The sequence below is a fragment of the Trifolium pratense genome, linkage group LG5 (assembly GCF_020283565.1).
Source record: "Trifolium pratense cultivar HEN17-A07 linkage group LG5, ARS_RC_1.1, whole genome shotgun sequence".
Lineage (NCBI taxonomy): Eukaryota > Viridiplantae > Streptophyta > Magnoliopsida > Fabales > Fabaceae > Trifolium > Trifolium pratense.
In genome coordinates, this window is record NC_060063.1 from 6,907,500 (window position 1) to 6,929,997 (window position 22,498).

General features: G+C 33.4%; 3 protein-coding genes and 1 long non-coding RNA gene across 4 annotated transcripts; 1 reads left to right on the top strand and 3 right to left on the bottom strand.

Moving 5' to 3' along the window:
* Positions 1-1,953: 1,953 nt before the first annotated feature.
* Positions 1,954-3,351, bottom strand: LOC123884587 (probable transcription factor At4g00390). Its single transcript, XM_045933711.1, has one exon. The coding sequence runs from the start codon at positions 3,283-3,285 to the stop codon at positions 2,140-2,142; it is 1,146 nt and encodes a 381-aa protein (XP_045789667.1). The 5' UTR covers positions 3,286-3,351; the 3' UTR covers positions 1,954-2,139.
* Positions 3,352-4,622: 1,271 nt separating this feature from the next.
* On the bottom strand, positions 4,623-6,323 carry LOC123883128. Its single transcript, XR_006800116.1, has 4 exons — positions 6,244-6,323; positions 5,882-5,963; positions 4,891-4,955; positions 4,623-4,712 (listed from the first exon to the last, which is right to left on the bottom strand). It is a non-coding gene; the product is annotated as an uncharacterized LOC123883128 (long non-coding RNA).
* A 145-nt stretch (positions 6,324-6,468) lies between these two features.
* Positions 6,469-8,458, bottom strand: LOC123885957 (ATP-dependent DNA helicase PIF1-like). Its single transcript, XM_045935294.1, is given in 4 exon segments — positions 6,469-6,506; positions 6,590-6,669; positions 6,867-7,115; positions 7,170-8,458. Coding segments are annotated over 3 exon segments (1,578 nt in total). The 3' UTR covers positions 6,469-6,506; positions 6,590-6,629.
* Positions 8,459-12,196: 3,738 nt separating this feature from the next.
* LOC123883388 (5-methyltetrahydropteroyltriglutamate--homocysteine methyltransferase 1-like) lies at positions 12,197-18,016 on the top strand. The gene is made up of 12 exons (XM_045932172.1): positions 12,197-12,338; positions 13,598-13,950; positions 14,071-14,158; positions 14,562-14,689; positions 15,049-15,440; positions 15,602-15,765; positions 15,938-16,018; positions 16,108-16,274; positions 16,357-16,462; positions 16,617-16,867; positions 16,970-17,171; positions 17,374-18,016. The coding sequence occupies exons 1-12, from the start codon at positions 12,231-12,233 to the stop codon at positions 17,740-17,742; spliced, it is 2,409 nt and encodes an 802-aa protein (XP_045788128.1). The 5' UTR covers positions 12,197-12,230; the 3' UTR covers positions 17,743-18,016.
* Positions 18,017-22,498: the final 4,482 nt, after the last annotated feature.

Below are 22,498 nucleotides of genomic sequence, written 5' to 3' on the forward strand. Positions count from 1 at the left end.
TGATGCAAAGACGGTCGATGAACCACCTAAGGTTGATGTGGTGGCTCCTAAGGTTGATTTCCGCATCGAATTCACATTGGAAATGAAGTTTGAGCAACACGAACAAATGCTTTCATGGGTTCGTGATTTGGCTGTAAAGTTAAGATTTTTGTTGTTGTGATTACAAAGAAACCATTTGTGTAAGACAGTTCCATTTGTGTGGCCCCAACTGTAAACTAGGTACTACCAACAACTTTTCCATGAGGGGACATTTGGGTATTCCTACCGACTTCCACCTCTGCACTCATAGTCGTTTCGATTACTCATATCGCTCCAAAAAAAATCTAAAAAATAAAAACATAAGCAAACAAAGTAAAAAAAATAAATATGAGAGAATGAGGAAAAAGGAGAGAATGTGGTAAAAAAATGGCACATATGGTGCCTATTTATATAATTCTTAATAAATTATGGTTGGAGCAATGACACAGCCACACACGTGGCCAATCACGTATGGCCACATGTCATCCATTTTTGACTGCATGGGAGGCCTTTTTATCAACTGCTGACCAGTTCGCTAAGTGGAATGCGAAACTGGCTCGCCATTAACATGCAAACGGTGTTTTTGTAATCGTACACACTCGCATCCTAAGTAGCGAGGAGGTTGATTTTGGAAATCCACAGGATGCTCAAGTGTAACGGAAGGTGCGAAAAGAAAATCCAATAATCAATGTTACAATTTCATAGTCTTTGCCAAATAGTTCTTTCCTTCTCTGCAAACATTCTAAACTCTGTTCAAAACGTTCTGATCTCATGTATGTGCATTCCTCATATATAGTTATGCACAAGTTCTAACACTTTCCATGTATCATCCGTGTTCAACTTCACCCAACCATTCGAAAGAGAGTACTTTATGTTACATAGACATTTATTATGCACATATCTTTAAAAACTGCATTCTCTATTTCTATTTTATATGAGTGAATTACTTCATTAACATTATTAATCTAACACATTTATATTTGACATTTTATAGAATTCTCATTTCTAGACCAAAAAAAAGAGTAGGTGAGCTGGATTATATATGCAGCCACTAAAGCTAGGACAAACCTCAAGACTCAAAGAACACTGACAAAAAAATTTATATGAGTTGAGTTATATATCCACCAATGATGTCTTCACACCGATAACGAAATATAACTTACCGGTTTATACTTCTTACCAACTAAACCAACCGGTTTATACTTCTCTTTTAATTCAGAGGTCCTTATATGCAACTAAATAAAACCTTGCCAATTTCATAAATAAATTAATAAAAAATATGGCCTGCATTTTACTACCATATCACAGGAAAATATATTAAAAGGGATAAAAACATCAAGAATATGATGGCTCAAACAGAACAATGAGCAAAATATCTAAACAGAAAAAGTGCTTAAGTTCATATAGTTAACAGTCAATAACCAACCATAAGGTTTTAAATTGCGGACCGCATCACCTGATGCGGCCGCAATATTGCGGATGCGGTAGGCACTGCAACCGCATCGGACCGCAATTGCGGTGTGAACTCAAATCACACGTGATGCCGCAACGCAACCGCAACGCAACAGCATTTCACCGCAACACAATGGAGTTTTGACTGCAACGGCCGCAACGGTTCAATCCAATATTCCTTTTCGTAAAAATTCAGAGAATCTCACCTTTATTTTTTCCATTATGTCCTTTCATTTTAGAGTTTCTGTCTTCTTATGTCTCGATGACTTAAAAATGAATTAAAATTTATATAGAATTATAAGTAAAAGATATATAAGGAATTACAATAATTATAGTATTTTTTCTGTGTTTGTGCGGATAAAAAATTATTTCACGCCGCAACGGCCGCAATTGAATCGCAGTGTCCGCATTAGCCGCAATCGCAATACCTGCAACTGCAACCGCATCCACGACCGCAACCGCAATTTAAAACCTTGTACCATACCATAGATGTTAACCCCCCAAAAAATGACCATAGAGGCTCAAAACTATCCAAAACAAGCAACTGATAACCACCAAACTATACCTAATAACAGTTGTCAAACCCAATCAACATAATATAGCCTCAAAATGATCCAAAACATGTAATAGATTAACCAAAAAAATTATACCTAACATAGACAGATAATCCTAATGGGTTGATTTAGTGAGTTCCTCCAATAAATAGCTAGTATGATCTTTCACTAACTGCGCCCGATTCACAAAAACCTCCAATTCCGCGACATGAAGCTGCCTCCATTGGTGCACCATTTCAGCCCTCCTGCTTTCACCAATCATTTCTAACCTTTTTTCTCCATCATCCTTGTTCAATCGCTTTCCATCATCCTTGTTCAAAGGCAAACCCTTAGCATCCCTGGAACGAAAAATTTCATTCAAAATGAAATTATTATCAACACCACTTCCCACATTTTTAGAAGAAGAACCAACATGCTTAACTTTAACATTAACATCTTTCTTTGGACTTTTCACATCAACAGCTTTTCCATTTTCTTCTCCAGCAACATTCCCACCATTGTTTCCCCATTTAATCTTTTTGAAGAGTTCTAAAGCTTTCTTGTCATGGGGTTTAATGAAATTATCACCCGATTCATACTTCTCCCTCAGGCCACGAATTTTTCGCTTAATTTGCTGATTAGTCACCGTAGCACCAAGCGAGTTCTTCACAAAATCATGAAAAGAATCTATATTCTTCGAAGGATCCTTTCCAGTTTTGGAAAGGAAGTCAGCAACTCCTCTCAGAATAGCGAGTTCATCGCCTTCACTGAAGATTCTACCACCAGCAGCGGCAGAAACAGTTTCTTTGCCTTTGGAACGTTTTGCAGCATTTCCATTGGCGTTGTTGTCGTCGTTAGCACGTTTGTTCCCAGATTTAGGAGTGGTTTGGGCTTGGGCTGATGATTGGGCCTGTGGTTGGGCTTTGATGGGCTTGGAAGCGTGTTGTCTGAGTTTGGTATCATGAGGTGTAGTGGGTTTCGGTCCGGATTCAGCAGAAGCAACAGGTTTAGGGTTAGGGTTTGAATTTGGCGTAGAAGGTGGAGGATTTTGGGAAGCAGCAGGTTGAGAATGTTGAAGTTCTTCAGATGAAGAATCTTCTTCTTCTTCTTCGGATGATGAATCTTCATCTCCTATTTCTTCTTCTCCTTCGACGACTACCGGTTGTTTCTTGGATGAACAAGGAAGCTGGATATAATCATTTTTGTCGTCGTCGGAAGACTCAGAGGTGGTGGTGGTAACGCTGGGTGGATTGTTGATGAGGAGACGTTTTCTGGGAGCCATTCAGAAGAGTTTGTGATTAGGGTTTCTGTGGGTGGAAGTGGGAAGTGAATGACCGAGTGAAGTGAAAACGTTTCAAACAAATCAAATCAAATGTATAAGAAAAGAAGAGACTTCTAGAGAAATCAACAGTTTCTTTATTTTATTTTTTTATTGATTGTACTAAATCAAAATATTACAGTATATGGTATTTTATTGAATCTTGTTAAAGATTCCATTTTAAAAAAATTATTCAAAAAATTAAACCATCCTAAGTCCATCCATGTTGTCCTTTTAGGGTGGGATAGCCCGTTTTGAAATTCTAGAGCCGTCAAAATGAGCTAGCTCGTACAAGGTAATTTGCTAAACCTGAATAAATATAGGATTTGGACCTTAAAATATTAGTCCGACCTAAAAAGGCCCAAATTTAAAAATATGGACTTTTTGGCCAGGGATGATAAACCCTGAAGCTCATTCGGGTCGGGCCATTTACACTATGTTTGTTTAGGTAGATTTACAAAAGAGAGAAATAAAAAAGAGAGATAGCAAAGAAATAGACTATTTCTATAGTTTGGATGAGAAGAGAAATAAGGAAAAAAAGAAATATAATGAGTTGTGACTGTCAAAAACAAATCTCTCCATATTATGAGAGATTTGTGTGGAAAGAAGTGAAATTAACCATTTTACAACAATACCCTCATTCAACTAGTTTATTTTATTGTAAAAAATGATAAATTTGTTATTTTTCATTTTTATTAATTTTTCTCTTCTCACTTTTCTATTCATCCAAACGATATAAAATTTCTATCCAATTTCTCTTCTACTAGCGGCCAAACAGGCGCGTTCCGCGCCTGTTTGTGTGATTCGCGTTTTCTATTTTATTAATGTAAATAAATTGTAAACAATGGTTTATTATAAGTTTGATTTTTATTTAAACTAATTTGTGCATTTTCAGGTTCCCTCAAAATAAAAATTGTAATATACGTGTATTAGTCCGCACCATAGATAAAGTAACGTTGAAAAAAAAAAAAATCATAGCAACATGAATTATGTAAGTTTGTTGATAAAAGTAAAACTAAAAGAAGACATTTTTTCTTGACAGTACCAAAAGAAGCATATAATAGATATATTGTGTTATTAAAACATAGTTACATAGAGACGTTGAATCCAATGTAAAAGTCCCTTTGATGACGAAATGTGACGAAATAAGACTAACATTAACACAAAATTTAAACATGTCTTAATTCAATCAAATAACCGGTAGAAATGATAGGCAATCTCAAATTAAACATCAACAGTTGAAATTACACCATATATATATATAATAACAACGACAACATTTGTTTACAAACTTGGAATCTCTGCTATTGACTAATTCAGTCACTCTCTTGCTGACATAGTCATTTTGAAAATTCAATTCCTAAGTAGTTCATTGGATTTACTCAAGTATTCTACAAGACTACAACCATAAACATATATATATATATTACTTTGGTTTCATTGATTTTTATCAGAAGGCTAAACATGAAATATATGTGAATCAACCATTAACTTATTATTAAAGTAAAAAGACAATATTGTTAGAAAATAATGAATAATATGTAATCACTTGAGTATAGTGTTGTTTACCTTGCAAATATTCTCACCAGTTCTCCATATATTGCTTTATCAATGAACTGTTTACTCTTGAAAAACTACAAATTAAATCGCAATTAATGATTAAAATAATAACATATTAAACATGTTATGGAAAAATATATATTTATCTATATATATAATTCTTAGATAATTCTCCTACTATCCATCTTAACCCTAATCCACATCACCCACTTACATCCAATTAAATCACACAATAATGCCACATCACTTCCTTATATTATATCATTCTCATCTCTATTTTTTTTGTTTCCACATCACTTCCTTATATTATATCATTCTCATCTCTATTTTTTTTGTTTTTATATTATATCAATCTCATAATAAATAATAAAGAATTATGCTTCTCCAATTATCCAAAAATTGATGTCACAAAATGTTACAGTTTTCTACATTATTATTGAATTATACCTCTCCAATTATCCAAAAATTGATGTCACAAGATGTTACACTTTTCTACATTATTATAACATTCCTTAGTGACAATGAAGATGAGCATAGTTGGATTCTCTTTCAACATTTATCTCATTTAAATGTCAACCGTTTTCATAAAAACAACAAAGAGTTTATAATTTAGTCACACAAAAAAATACGAAGAGTGTATACATTATTGACTTAATTACATTATAATTGTAGAGAAGAGTGAAGGTTATGCAAAAAGTTGGGTTATGGGATTGAAATATATAACCATTATCATTATCATATTTCATTCAATTTTGATGGTCCGTACTCATTCTCTATACATATAGGTATATATATATTGGTTGGAGGAAGTGATAAGTACATCACTTTTATATTATTATTATTATTATTATAATTTTCATTTTATAATACTTATTGTTACAATTTATACGAATAATTTTTCAACATTATAATATAAAATACAACATAACACATGTGCATCGCACGGGTGTGGGACTAGTTATATGGAATAGTATATATATAGATTTTGATATTAAAAAACCTGAAGAATGGAGATGTCTTGCTTTAATTTAAAAGATTTGTGTGAATGGTTACTAATACTTGCTGCAACATTTTGGATATTCCTAAAAAATGAGAAAAATAATTAGTATATTGTTATCGATGGATGAGAGTAACTATATATATATATATATATATATATATATATATATATATATATATATATATATATATATATATATATATATATATATGTGTGTGTGTGTGTGTGTGTGTGTGTGTGTGTGTGTGTGTGTGTGTGTGTGTGTGTGTGTGTGTGTGTGTGTGTGTGTGTGAAAGTCATTTTTGAATAATAATGAATTTCATGTATAATAAGATATTTTTGTAAATAACTGCAATAAATACCTAGTCGTCCTTTGAGATAATATTTCTCTTCTCACCATGTTCCACAGTTGTGTTTTATCTGTTATTACTGTGGCACCCCACCCAACAGAGTAAACTCTTAGACAATGAACCTTTTAATCAGAAAATTTAAGTATTAGTAAATCACACAGATTATAATAATTTTGTAATGTATACTTTAAACTTACCTTATTATCAACTTTTTTGATAGATGATATTGATTGCTCATCCTTCCATGTGTTCCATCTCTTTTGAAAGTCTCCCTCCTAAAAGTGTTATAATATGCTTTGATAAATAAATGGATCAAAAATATAAAATGAATAAAGAAATACGATTAAGTATAACTTACTTGGTTATCGAAATATGCGTCAAATTATTTGGTTTTTAACTCATGACAAAGTTGGAAGATCTCGCGGTAACGTATGTTGTCTGTATATATAATCAAAATAAGACACTATTTAATTATTTAATAATCTATAACAATCTATAAAGACAAACTGTAATAGTGCAATATAATTTGTAAGAATTAAGGCATAAATAGACAAACTGTAATAGTGCAATATAATTTGTAAGAATTAAGGCATAAATGTGTAATTGGTGTAACGAATTTTAAAATATGAAAATACCTGTGTTGTGATAAAAGAATGTTTTTAAAAACTACATTTTTTGTAAACTCTCCATCTTCACCTTGTAGTTTGCCATCTCTGATGAGTAGCTTTGTTGAATTTTGTGAAACACCTCTAGATAAAGCCACATATAGCTGGCCATGACTGAAAACATGGCTCGGAAGATAGATTCCGACATTTGGAATGGTTTGTCCTTGTGACTTATTTATGGTTATTGCAAAACTTAGTCTCACAGGAAACTGTTTTCTGCTAAGCACAAAGGGAAGACCTGAACTTGCTGATGTTTTTGATTTAATTCTTGGCAAAAAAGCTCTTTTTCGAGCATTACTTCCTGTTAGAATCTCGACATCCAACATGTTCATAAACAAACCACGACATAATAACCGTGTCCCGTTACACAGGCCATATCTAGGGTCAAGATTCCGCAGCAACATAAGTGGTGCACCTTTTTTTAATTTTAAAATATGCGGAGGTAAACCACCTTGAGTAATGGAGTTTAAGAATTCCTGTTGATATAAGTGGTGGGTGTCCCCTTCAACCTCGTCGAATGACAACAAATTATGTTCCTCTCCTGGAAACTGGTTGATAAGTATATCATTTAATTTTTGGACGTCATCATTTTTAGGTGTAAGTATGGCTCTTTGTGTCATATACGATGCATCTCAACCATGCAATTCTAATTAGGGGAAAATATGGTCGATAAGAACTTGTATAGAATGTTCTCCTTCCCATGGTATTGCAATTTGGGGAGGTATCTTCACCATATCATCAGGTTTGGTAGGTTCAACTCCATCACCAATACGCATAAGAAATGATGCAAACTCATGATCATGCATCGATCGCATATTCTGACGCAAACGTAGAACCTTGGTATGAGCCCATAATTGAGACTTGATGATACATGCAGAAATCGTTTGTGCCTTAGTACCTTTAGGTATAACAGGAAGAATTTGGCGAAAGTCTCCACCCATGATCATAACTTTTCCACCAAATGGAGCATTGCTGTTTAATACATCCTTCAATGATTTGTCTAAGGCTTCTAAGCAATATCGGTTTGTCATTGGAGCTTCATCCCAAATGATTGCAGCTGCCACTCTTAAGAGATTTGCAAGATGGGTTTGTTTGCGTATATCGCAATAGGAACCTGGCGTTGCTTCAAAAGGTAGCTTAAATCTGGAGTGTGCGGTTCGACCACCAGGTAATAATGTTGCAGCTATACCAGAAGATGCAGTCGCTAGGACAATTTGTCCTCTACTTCTCAAAGTTGCCATCAATGTTCGATAAAGGAATGTTTTACCTGTTCCACCTGGACCATCAATAAAAAATACCTGACTTTGTTTGCGTTCGATGACTTCCATAATGGTTTTGAAAGCATTCATTTGGTCGTTATTTAATTTTGAAACAGCTTGAATGTATAACACTTCTTGTATAACACTTGGTATTGTATTTTCTTCTGTTGCATCTGTAGGTAAAGACGGAAGATCATAATCTTCAGTGCTTTTACCGTGTATTTCTAAGAGCTCATTCAAATCTTTCAACAACCTACGAGTTAAGTTTAACCCCACGACATTGTTAGTAGCTGAAGAAAACATGTTTAGTTGCTTGCACTAGTAAAATTAAGGCTTAATTAATAAAATGGTCCCTTAAAGATATTTTTGGTTTCATATTGGTCCCTTAAAGAAAAAAAGGTCTAAATAGGTCCCTTAAAGAAAAAAAAAGGTCCGAATAGGTCCCTTAAAGACATATCCGTTAATCAGTTTGGTCCTATTTAGACCTCTTTTTAGGGACCAAACTGATTAACGGAAATGTCTTTAAGGGACCTATTCAGACTTTTTTTTCTTTAAGGGACCTATTTGGATCTTTTTTTCTTTAAGGGACCAATCTGAAACCAAAAATGTCTTTAAGAAACTATTTTATTAATTAAGCCTAAAATTAAGCGTACCAGTCAGTGGTTGGTGTCCATTTTCAAAAGCTAGCTAGCCAACCATAACATGTTATATTGACCGTTACCAACCACAAATTTCTTATTATATGGACGACCTTTGACTATTTGCCTACTACCAAGGTTATAAAAATGATGTTAAATAAAAAACATTGCTTAATTATTAAAAAAAAATGTTAAAGAAAAAACATTGATATATTTGTTTGATATCTTTCTTTTTTTTTTTTTGAAGGGGGTTTGATATCTTTTTATATATGTGTGAGTTCATTATTGTTTATTTTATATATAAATATAATATAAAGATACAAATGTTTTTGTACCAAAAAATAAAAGATACAAATGTTTATCATATAAAAATATAAATAGATTGTGTCAAAAAAAAAAATTATAATACAAATTTCAACTGAAATAAATATTTTATGACATAAAAATCACGTTTAATATTTGAAATTGAATAATGTATAACATAAAAATTATACTAGTATGTTATAAATTAATGTTAAAAGACATATTTATAGAATTGATAAAAAAAAAATTTTCTTCTTAATTTAATATTTTTGAATTCATTGTTATACAATATTTTTATTATTTATACTCTTTTCATCTCATTAATTTATTTTTGTTTTTTAAATATTATTACACACATGTTATGCTTCGAGGATAACTAGATGACTTCGACATTGAGATTCAAAACAGTTACGGTGGAGGTACGCTTCGGGTGTAATGGATCTAACGGTCTCGCGAGCGTATAAGGAGCGTATATTGTCTGCAGGGGATGTACAAAAAAATTGTGTCTGTACCGTTAGCATGTATAAGAAATCTCAGTGAATGAATGAATTTGGGTTAAATTTGAAACTTTTGGATCACGTATACCTTGACACAATCTAAAACTATATATATAGAAGTACATAATATTCATCAAATACATAAATATTGATAATAAGCTTAAATTGTCTGACACACTTAACCAGGTATCCTTTTACCCGCGGGCTGCAAGGATCTGTAGGTAGTAAATGAAATTGAATACACACACTCCAGAATGAGCAGAATCAACATCAACATCTAATCAAAATTGAATAGTTCAAAATCTTCAAATACTTTTTATTGTAAATTAATATAAAATTTTGATATTAAAATTTGAACATCAGACAGTCAATATCCTGACCCCTAATAAACGAATTTGGATCCTCTCAAATTTTCCATCATGTTTTCTCTCCTTACCATTGGATTAAGCAAAATGAGAGAAAACATGAGGGAAAATTAAAGAGGATCCAAACCCCTAAGACTATGTACATGGTTTACATTTTCAACATCCACATTTTTTACTTTTTACACTCCACATCATATTCTCTCTCTTCCATCTAATAATTCAACATTCATTCAACTTTTACTCACTACAATAATTTTGTTTAATAAAATTCAACACCCAACCCCACCACTTTTATTTCAAATTTTTATTTTCTTTCATGTTTTTGTTTTTGTGATTATATATTAATAACAGTTATCGATTGAAATTAAATTAGAATAATTAAGCGTTAAATATTTTTTTTTCTAATTTAATAATGTATTTGAAATTATTTTTTTAATTTTATATTCTTAATTAACTTTTTTTTCTTCCAAGTAATAAAGACGAGATATAGGGATAGTCATTATTAAAACAAATAAAATTACAAAAAATTAGAAGGAAAAAATTGTTTTTTTCCTGTGTCCAAATCAAATGAACCAAACTTCTATTTATAGAAAAAAAAATGATAAATTTTGGTGAAAAAAAATTAATTTACCACAAAATAATTGACCAAAATAATAAGGATGAGATAAAAATCTAAAAATCACAACAACCGATAATAGGTTGCCAAGTGGAGGAAGCGACCCACTCCTCCCCCACCACTTGTTGTTTCAACATGTTGGAAGTTTTCAACTCCAATTTATCCTAATATTATTCAACACCCTATTAAACTAACCATTGTAGAGTTTCAAAAATTGAACTAATTTTTCAACATGACCATTGTAAGGACACTCGTATGACACTCTTATGATTAGGTGTGTCGTGGTGTCCAACACGTGTCGGTATCCGACAGTCGTATGACACTTTTACGGCACGTGTTGGATAGCTCAGACCGGTGTCCAAAAAAAAACTCAATTTCGACACTCCTTTTATCGGTGTCCGACACCTGTAAAACACTCGTACGACACGTGTCGGACAAGTGTCCCAAAAATTTTGTTTTTCTTTGCTTATATTTTCCTTAGGCACATACCACACATATCTACAAGAGTTAAAGATGTGTCGAAACAATAATATTGATCAATGAGGTATTGAAGAGATTACATTTTGATTACAATATTTTTAGATTTTTCAATAGTAGATGGATAAATATAGGTAAAATACTATGATATCTTGTTTTAAAACTTTTTTTAAGAAATAACTTGCTCAACATAACTTTATATGTATATATTTTGATTCTCAATTTATATCTTATATAAATATATAGCAGTGTCGGTGTCCTATATTTTTTACTTTAACGATGTCGTCGTGTCCGTATCCGTGTCAGAGTCCGTGCTTCATGTGGTCTAATAAAGACCTTACTGGTAAGTCAAATATGTGACAAAAGAGTAATAAAAATATATTTAATTGAGGCTTTAAGCCATTAGGTTTGGTCTAGTAGTGATGGGTTTGGGTAGTAATGTTATAGGTCATGGGTTGGATTCCCACTCATTGTAAACCAAAAAAAAAAAAATTTAATTGAGGCTTTGTCTAACATGCACCACTTAATTAAGTGGTGCATGGTGCACAAGTCTTTGATATTTTTATAACGAATACGAATTTTGCAAACTCCATCGTTGGATGGAAAGTTTATATCGTTTAGTTTATTCATAAATTTTTTTGAAAGTCATTTGATATGTTATTAAGACCCATTAAGATTAACGGTATTCAATAAAAATCCATAAATCGTTAATTTTGATGGGTCTCAATAACATATTAAATGATTTTCATTTTTTTTTTAAAAAATTTATGGATGATCTATACGATATAAACTTTTAATCCGACAGTGAATTTTGTAAAATTCGTATTCGTCATAGTGTTTTGGATGACTTGTGCATGATGCACAACTTGAGAGGCTTGTGCACGAAAGACTTTGCCTTTAATTGAAGGATTATGCCAAATAGTGTCCTGGAGAACATACCATAAATAGAAATAAAAGATAAAATTAATTTTGGAAATATAATATTTTACACTTGAATATACCAATTTCAAAGCTGAATTTTTTTATTTTGGGTCATTTTCCTTAATTGAAATAATAGCAATAAATAAATAAAAAAAAAAAGTGATTAAGTGATGTGTTGAGTAGGAATGAAAAGTTGGGTGGTAGTAACTAAGATGGGAGTAGTTGGATTTAGACACGAAGGCAGCCAAGAAGTAAGAAATGACTATAAATAGTCCGACTTTCACTCCATTTCTCTCGCGCCATTCTCACTTTCCTTCTTTCACTCATCACAAAATAGAAAGAACTATTCTCTCTCTCAAAATTAAGGTTACGAGATTCTCACTCTCCTTCATCCATTTTTCACTCTTTACACATTTATATATATATTCTTCATTTCATTACATCTTATTATTCCTCTCTCTCTCTCTCTCTCTCTCAATTCTTTTTTCATCATCATTCTTTATTATTAGTGGTAAATATTGTTATTATTTCAATGCTTAATTCATGTTCTTTATTTCAGTAATTCTGTTTTTCAAGATCTGTTGTAAGTTTTTGTTGATCTTTACCTGAATTTTTCATGGAATTATTTTTTTTTAAATTAAAATGAAAATTCAATGATAATGTGTAATAAGATTTTAAATAGCAGTTGCAGTAATGGTTGCGGTTGTTGAGTTATCGAAAAACTCATATGTCGCGGTCTCAATTGCAGTCATAGACCTTTATTTAACGGACAAACCACCATTTTGGTCCTGGAAGTGTATTTCGGTGTCACATTCGTTCCTGATGCATGGAAATCGCAATTAGATCTACAAATGTCTCTTTTATTAGTCATTTTGATCCTCAAATCTATTTTTTGGTAGTCAATTTGGTCCTCAAATGTAATGCTACTAAGGATATATTTGAAATTTTAATACATTCAAGGACAAATATGACAGCGAGTTACACTTTTAGTGACTAGGATAGTGGTTTTCCCTTATTTAAAACATTCATGTGATGATGTAATGTACATTAGAAAAATCAAAACTTAAGATCAAAGGCGTGTCTAGTGTCTGATACTGACACAGATACATGTAATTATCTTCAATTACTTCGATTTTCTCAAATTATGGGTCAACGTGTCATTATTGGTGTCATGTCAAGTGTCTGTGTCAGTATCAGACACTACATCAATCAACATATTAGAATAGGAACGTTCTGATCTTGATCATATGGTTTTGATTTACTAATTGCAATGACTATGTGAATTTATGAATGCAACGTTCTAGCTTTTGTTGTTGTGTTTATTTTAGAAATGTTTATACTCTAAGTTCAAATTGTGTTAGCATGGTTAATTCATAGAATTTAATAATTATACACCGACTTGTCATATCATATTTTTTCCTCTTTGTGACAAGATGACAATGTAATTGAATATTTATATAAAATTTGTTTATATTATTGGTATATAATTATTAAACTCGTTCGTTCATAATAATAATTGATAACAGCTATCTTAAAGAAAATAACACATTGTATAGGAACTACATAAATGATTTGAAACATAGGAGGCTGAGATTTTTCTTTGCAATTTTTATCTTATATGGCAGAAAATGGCATCACATATTGTTGGATATCCTCGCATGGGCCCCAAGAGAGAGCTCAAGTTCGCCCTCGAGTCATTTTGGGATCAGAAGAGCAGCGCCGAAGATTTGGAGAAGGTGGCTGCTGATCTCAGAGCATCTATCTGGAAACAGATGGCTGATGTCGGGATCAAGTATATCCCCAGCAACACTTTTGCATACTATGATCATGTACTCAATACCACCGCCATGCTCGGTGCTGTTCCACCAAGATACGGATGGACTGGCGGTGAGATTGGATTTGATACCTATTTCTCCATGGGCAGAGGTAATGCAACTGTGCCTGCAATGGAGATGACCAAGTGGTTCGACACCAACTAGTAAGTGATTATGGTTCATGTCTTTGTTGTATTAGTTGTTAGTTTATTATTCATTACTAATAATGACATTGTTATAACAATCTAACAATGGAACTCCTGTGTTTATGTTTATTGATCCAGCCACTTCATTGTCCCCGAATTGGGACCTGATGTGAACTTCACTTATTCTTCTCACAAGGCAGTGAATGAATACAAGGAAGCCAAGGCGGTATGCATTTAAAGTCATATTACTTGGAAACTCTAGTTTAGATATTGTCAGTGTTGTCAAGTAGCAGCACTATAGCACTACAATGTAGCAGAATTTGAACAAACCATTATTATTTCACGATACACCATACACGATTTAGTACAGTGTTGTCAATGTGCGGCAATGGTGGAGGTGTACCTCTGTTGCATAGCAGAATTTGAACACACTGCTATATTTTCGCGATGCACGATTGACAACACTGGTGGACAGTTAAGCTCTGACTGTGAAAGGCATTGCTATTCAGAATAGCGTGCATTTTGTTTTCAGGATAAGTTTTGATGATGTTTTTTTGTGTTGTGTGTGGGATGTTTTCATGTGTTTATCTATCTCTACATTGTCCTTGAATGTTTTATTTTTGTTTCAGCTTGGAGTAGATACAGTTCCAGTCCTCGTTGGCCCAGTAACATACTTGTTGCTATCCAAGCCGGCCAACGGTGTTCCACCAACCTTTGATCTTCTTACTCTCCTCCCTAAAGTTCTTGCTGTCTACAAGTAAGAATCTTAAGTTGTAGAGAACTGTTAATGTTTTGCGCTTTATGATTATCGGTCTGTTTGGATGACTTATTTGTGTTTATCTATTGGCATAAGCACTTTGTAAGATTATCTGGGAGAGTTTATGGAAACAACTTATAACATGTCCATAAGTTGTTTTCAGCTTATTTCCATAAGCTCTTGAGGATAGCTTATGCAAACAGCTTAACTTAATTTTATCTTTGTTTATAGAAATAGCTTATAGAGAAGCACTTCTATGATAAGTGCTTATGCTATAAACACTTATTTAAGTTTTTTATCCACACAAGGCCTATATCCATGTTACATCTCTAACTAGCTTATTGTTATTATTAAACCAGGGAAGTTGTTGCTGATCTTAAGGCAGCTGGTGCTTCATGGATTCAATTTGATGAACCTACACTTGTCTTAGACCTTGAACCACAAAAGTTGCAAGCATTTACTACAGCATACTCAGAACTTGCTTCCTCTTTATCTGGTTTAAATGTTCTTGTTGAGACTTACTTTGCTGACGTTCCTGCTGAGGCATACAAGACCCTCACAGGTTTGGCTGGTGTCACCGCATACGGTTTTGATTTAGTCCGTGGCACTAAGACTCTTGATTTGATCAAGGGTGGATTTCCTAGTGGAAAATACTTGTTCGCGGGAGTTGTTGATGGAAGGAACATTTGGGCCAATGATCTTACTGCTTCTTTGGCTACATTAAATGGGTTAGAGGCAACTGTGGGAAAAGGTATTTGTCAAACATGCATTTCATGAAATTCTGTCAGACTTTTCTTTTTGTGGTCTGTTTGGATTAGTTTATTTGAGTTATCTACTGACATAAGCACTTGATATGAACCAGGGTTTAATATATAATCACTTGATATATCTATTTTACTAATATGTATGCAGATAAACTTGTTGTGTCAACCTCTTGTTCACTTCTCCACACTGCTGTTGATCTTGTTAATGAGACCAAGTTGGATAATGAGATTAAATCATGGCTAGCTTTTGCTGCCCAAAAAGTTGTTGAAGTAAATGCATTGGCCAAGGCATTGGCTGGTCAAAAGGATGAGGTAATCAACATTCATTTCCTTTATCGCACATCAGACAAAACTAGCTAGATGATGCTTGTTACTACTTGATTACAAAATTGTTTGATTAATACTTGATTACTTTCTTGGAAAGTATAATGTTTGTTTCACTACATTATTAATTCAATCACTATTTTTGTGGTTTCATTTTCAGGCCTTCTTCTCTTCTAATTCTGCAGCTCTGGCTTCAAGAAAGACCTCTCCAAGAGTGACTAATGAGGGTGTTCAGAAGGCTGTGAGTGTTCAACTGCTCATTTCTGTTGAGTCAGGATTTCAAAAAATTCATTCCCATGTTACTTATGACATCTTTTCTTTCCCTCATAGGCTGCTGCATTGAAGGGTTCTGACCATCGCCGTGCCACAAATGTCAGTGCCAGACTGGACGCACAACAAAAGAAGCTCAACCTTCCTGTCCTTCCAACCACTACCATTGGATCCTTCCCTCAGACCCCCGAATTGAGGAGGGTTAGACGTGAATACAAGGCTACCAAGTAAGATATGCTCTTGGAGCTTATAACTCGGCTTTTTTTACAATTTTCCTTCTTTTGTTGACTCGAATCTTGTTTTTCACAGGATCTCAGAGGAAGAGTATGTTAATTCCATTAAAAAGGAAATTCGTGAAGTCGTTGAACTCCAAGAAAAGCTTGATATTGATGTCCTCGTACATGGAGAGCCTGAGGTTAGTTCTCATCTTCATTTAAGGACTAAATATCTATATAGCACCGACGCTTTGTCAGTGTCGTGTCTGGTATCCGTGTATTATCCGAGCCTCATTATGATGTTGTTGATTCCCGAATGTACTTCCAACTAATTTTTGTTGCCTTTCCTTGCAGAGAAATGATATGGTTGAGTACTTTGGTGAGCAGTTATCAGGCTTTGCCTTCACTGTTAATGGATGGGTGCAATCTTATGGATCTCGCTGTGTGAAGCCACCAATCATCTACGGTGATGTGAGCCGTCCAAAACCAATGACTGTCTTCTGGTCATCTACTGCTCAGAGCATGACCAAACGCCCAATGAAGGGAATGCTTACCGGCCCTGTCACCATTCTTAACTGGTCCTTTGTTCGAAATGACCAACCTAGGTATAAACTCAAGACTCAGCATAATGTGGTTGGAAAAAGACTATAAATTAATTAGTGCTTACTTGATTGTTATTACTAACACGTTATTCAACCTTTTCACAGGTCTGAGACTTGCTATCAGATTGCTTTGGCTATCAAGGATGAAGTAGAAGACCTTGAAAAAGCCGGTATTACTGTTATCCAAATTGACGAGGCTGCTTTGAGAGAAGGTTTACCATTAAGGAAATCAGGACAAGCTCACTACTTGGAATGGGCTGTCCATTCCTTCAGGATCACCAATGTTGGTGTGCAGGATACTACTCAGGTACTTCTGGATTACACACATATCATTGGCGTGTCCGGTGTCACATGTAGTTACATTCAATTTCTTAAATTATTGCCGGTGTCATTGTCGTGTTTGTGTCAGTGCTTTGTAGCATACAAGGCATTACTATAATTTTTCCTTTCCATATATGTTACATTTATAGAAAATAACTTACATATCTTGGATTATTAAAAATTGACAGATCCACACCCACATGTGTTACTCTCACTTCAATGATATCATCCACTCAATCATTGATATGGATGCTGATGTGATCACCATTGAGAATTCTCGTTCTGATGAAAAGCTCCTAAGGGTGTTCCGTGATGGAGTTAAGTATGGAGCTGGAATTGGCCCTGGAGTTTACGACATTCACTCCCCAAGAATACCACCAACTGAAGAAATCGCTGATAGGATCAACAAAATGCTTGCAGTGCTTGAGAAAAACATCTTATGGGTCAATCCTGATTGTGGTCTCAAAACTCGCAAGTACACCGAGGTGAATCCGGCACTCACAAACATGGTTGAGGCCACAAAACAAATCCGCAACCAGCTTGCAAGTGGCAAGTAAATGGTAGTAAGAAAGTCGAATCCAAGTAATAACACAAAGAGTTCGGCTTGAATTTTTTTTGGTTGTTTCAATAACTGTGAGTTGAGTATTTAGGAGTTTAGTATGCTCTTTTGAGCATGGGACCATTCCCCCACACCACAGAATTTTCATTTTGTTTTCCAAAATATTTTGTAATTTTTTTTGGTGACATTGCCGCTATTATATAATGCAATTGATGTTGAGTGTATGTACCATGGATTTTCTCATTGCATTAATGCAAAGTGTTCTAATGCAATATTTGGTTCAAGAGCTATTTTTCCAATAAAACATTACAAAATTGGAGAATAATATTTTGGTTGTTTTTTCAACTTTGGCAAGTTTCACCATGTCTGTCTATATTAATCAGTTCCTTATCTTAAAATTGTTTTCAATGCCCCTTTATCAAGCAAACATAAATCACTCAAAGAATTTTTATATGTTGAAAATTATGCTGAAAAATTATGGTTTATTCAGCAATTAAAATAATTTCTCAACACACTTTTCATCAATGTCAACCCATACTCAGTGTGTTAATAAACATCTTGTTTAATATTGATCGTATGAACACATCTTTAATTTGTATATTCCACAAGATTAAATTGATTCTTCCATTAAATTTCTCCATATTATGACTTGAAAAATTTAAAATTGTCACGAAATTTTTTAATTGTGCAATAGATAGGTTCTCAGGAAAGAGAAGTGAGTTATAACAATTTAATATAAAAACCAGACCGAACTGGCCGGTTCAACCGGACCACACATAATTCAATGTAATCACGTGTGTTTGTTTGATGAAGATACTGTGATTTACTGATTTTGATTATATTTTTTCTGATGTCTCGTATTGTTATTTGTATTTGCAATAATGATTATTGGTTAAACTAATTGGAGAAAGTAGTTTCTTATAATGTTTAAAATTTACAATCTCCATTTCTATGTTGATAATACGATTTTTTTTTGGCTTAATTAATAAAATGGTCCCTTAAAGACATTTTTGGTTTCATATTGGTCCCTTAAAGAAAAAAAGGTTCAAATAGGTCCCTTAAAGAAAAAAAGTCCGAATAGGTCCCTTAAAGACATCTCCGTTAATCAGTTTGGTCCCTAAAAAGAGGTCTAAATAGGACCAAACTGATTAACGAATATGTCTTTAAGGGACCTATTCGGACCTTTTTTTCTTTAAGGGACCTATTTAGACCTTTTTTTCTTTAAGGGACCAATATGAAACCAAAAATGTCTTTAAGGGACCATTTTATTAATTAAGCCTTTTTTTTTCTATCTCTATATTTATCTCTTTACCCCAGCATATTTTAAAATATTTTCATTCTACCCTTATATTAAAGTGTGTTGGTATGTTAAAAGTGTGCTGATATGTTAATTAAAGTGTGCTGTTATGTTAAAAGTGTGCACATGTTATCTCTTTAACATATTTTACCGAAACACTTTTCAAAAGTGTGCTGGTATGTTAATTACACCGTGGCTAAATGGAAAATTCTGGATGTACCTCAAACCAAGGATGAGTTACATAAATTAAACACACAAATTAAATATGTTGGTATGTTAAACATGTGCCCATTTATCTCTTTGTGTGTTTAATTAACTCATATGTAAACACACATATTTTTAATATAAGGGTAGAATGAGAATATTTAAAAATATGTTGGGGGTAAAGAGATAAATGTAGGGGTAGAAAAAAAAATTCTCATAATACTGCCCATTCAATTGGTAGCTTAATTGCATACAAATTGTAGTCTCTAAATTGATGTATGGATGTAGTCTCTAAATTGATGTACTTTTTTGTCTAATATTTTAATTAAAAAAATTATATTTTTCATGTAATTTCCTCATATTTTGTTTCAATTTTTGTTTCTATCACAGATGGATCCGTTATTTAAGTAGCAGACACTCTGCAATTAGTTCTCTACCTAAGTAGTGTACATGGCTTTTCCAAAATCAGGAAGTTATGTTTTGCTTGTTGAACTTGTTTTTCGGTCGTACATTTTATTGCTATTAACACACGTAATTATCGGCGCATTAGAACAATAATTATTAACTTAAAAATTATCCAAACAAAAATAATCATAATTATTCAAACAAACAAAAAATTATTACAAAAACAACCAGACTACTTTCTAGCCATCCACCACCCCTCCTCCAATAAGGAAATGCATAACTTGCAACCGAATACCTTTGTTTAACTTAAAGACTGACCGCTACAATGAAAAAAGACTTGCTCAGTAAAAAATATATATATATACTATATAGTTTTCCAATAAAACATTAAAAAATTGGAGAATATATTGGCTAGTTTTTCAACTTTGGCAAGTTTCACCATGGTGGACAACGGGCCGGGTTGGGTCGGTACAGGCCCAAAAACTCCACCCGGACCAATCCACGGGTGGACAAACACAACTCATATCAAATCATTTTTGTGATTCGGTTAAAACGGATTCGGGTATAACGGTTTGCGGGTTAAGCGGGTGGATTCATCCGGGTTGAAGAGGATGAAACCGGCAAAAAAAAAACTCAGATCAGAAAAAAAAATCAAGAACAACCCAAAGAAGAAAACCAAGAAGGAGAAATCAATTAAAAAATCAACTATAATAAAGAAAATGGAGAGACACCAAGAAAGAAGGAATATTACTCTTTGTTTGTGTGTTGATATATGCAAAGATTAAGAAAATTGGAGAGGTATCAGGGAAGCAAAGATTAACGAATTAGTGATAGTACATGGCTTCAAAGATGAAGAATGAATCTTAATGAATTATATCTTGCAGCAGAGTGTTAGATGAAGAATGGATTTTTTTTTTTTACAATAATAAAATGATATTCTTTCATTCAAATTGATAGATTACATCAAATACAACCACATAATCAACATCGCTAAAAACATAAAGGATGAATCTGCGAACAAAACTCACAGCATCCGAGTTAATAGCATACAACGGCAAAATGCCTACAACAAATACTATGATAAAGTTAAAGTCACCGAAGTATCCATGCCTCCGGATCTGCAGCGTTGAAGTCCAAATCATTGGTTGAATCTGTAATTGATTGAAGCCGATCTTTTCAATAGAAATCAAATGAACACCGCACAGTACGGGACAACAAAAACGTCGCACAAGACGACGAACAACACAACGCCGCACTCAGACGGCGAAATCACAAAAAGAAAACACAAAAGGAAAATTTGATCAATGTGAAGATCACTTATTTAAATAAAAAAGAAAAGGAAAAACAATTATGAGGGGTGATTTTGGGTCAAAAATTGACCCTAAAACCACCCCTCCTTGATAGATCAAGAAGAAAAAAAAACTAGGTTAAGGTATTGGGGGGGGGTGGGGGGGCGGCGACTATGAAGGAGAAGTGGATTTTTAGATGAAGAATGGATTTGAAAGCAAGAAAAAGTAATAAAAAATATGAAATGAATGAGAGATAGTGTTGCTAGCTTGAAAGTAAAAATAAATGTTACTAGATAACTATACACGTTTTAATAAATTAATCAAAGAAAAAAAATTAAAGTACTATAAAAAATATATGAGTGAGCTTCATAGCCTTTATTAGCCTATAGGCAATAATCATCCTATTAATGTGCATTTATTATCCCAAAAAAATGACAATAGTGGCAGTATTCAATATTTTTTTTGAAAATTTGGTATCCGGCCTTATGACCGACTAATCCAAGGGGACCAATCTCACCGCCCACTTGCGGGGCCCCATTTAAAGTCAGAGTTTTTTTTGCGGTAGTGGGAATCGAACCTGAGACCTTGAGAAGAGCATACTCCAATGGTCCAAGCCAACACCACTCGACCAACCCCAAGTGGCAGTATTCAATATTAATAATGATATATTAAGTATGGATTTTTGGTCGGGTGCAGGTACCCATGGATCTATAATTAAATTCCAAACCCGACCGATGTAAACTGTGCAAAACCGATTTTGACTCAATTTATACCCGTTGACCAAACCGACCCACCCGTTTACAATCGGGTTTTTACGATTTGTCGGTTTTTGGGCGGGTTGGCGGGTCCTGTCCACCCCTTCTGTCTATATTAATGAGATCTTTATCTTAAAATTGTTTTCAGTGCCCCTTTATCAAGCAAGCAAATTGGTATCTCCTATTTGCCAGTGGATTAAGTGTAGGTCAAAGTTAAATCAGTCTAATTGTAATTTCTTTTTTCTTCTTGAAGTTCTTCACCAATCATATCATAATTTCTCAACACACTTTTTATCGATGTCAACCCATACTCGTGTGTTAATCAACATTTTGTTTAATATTGATTTTATCAACACACGGTGTGTTACACACCTTTAATTTGTATATTTCAAAAGACTAAATTTCAAGGATGATAAATGAATAATATACTAAATTACATGATTGATGAAATTTCTAAATCAAATATGAATTAATGTAGAAGATATATATAAGGATGAATTCCGGAGAGTAGAATGATGAAGGATTATCCAATTCTCACTCCTAGCTGAATCTGAATATTATACGATTGATACAATTATTCAGTTAAATCTTAAAAGTATTTTAAACTCACTGGGCAGGATATAACTTGCAACATCAAAGTATAAGATTTTAAACCTCTATCATCTTTCTACTTTATTTTCTACAATTTTGGTCCTCTAATTTCAAAATTTAAGACATATATAGTCTCCACTTATTTTTGACCTTCAATTTAAGATGAATACTACTTTTATTTCACATGCATATTACTTATTATTATTGGTTGAC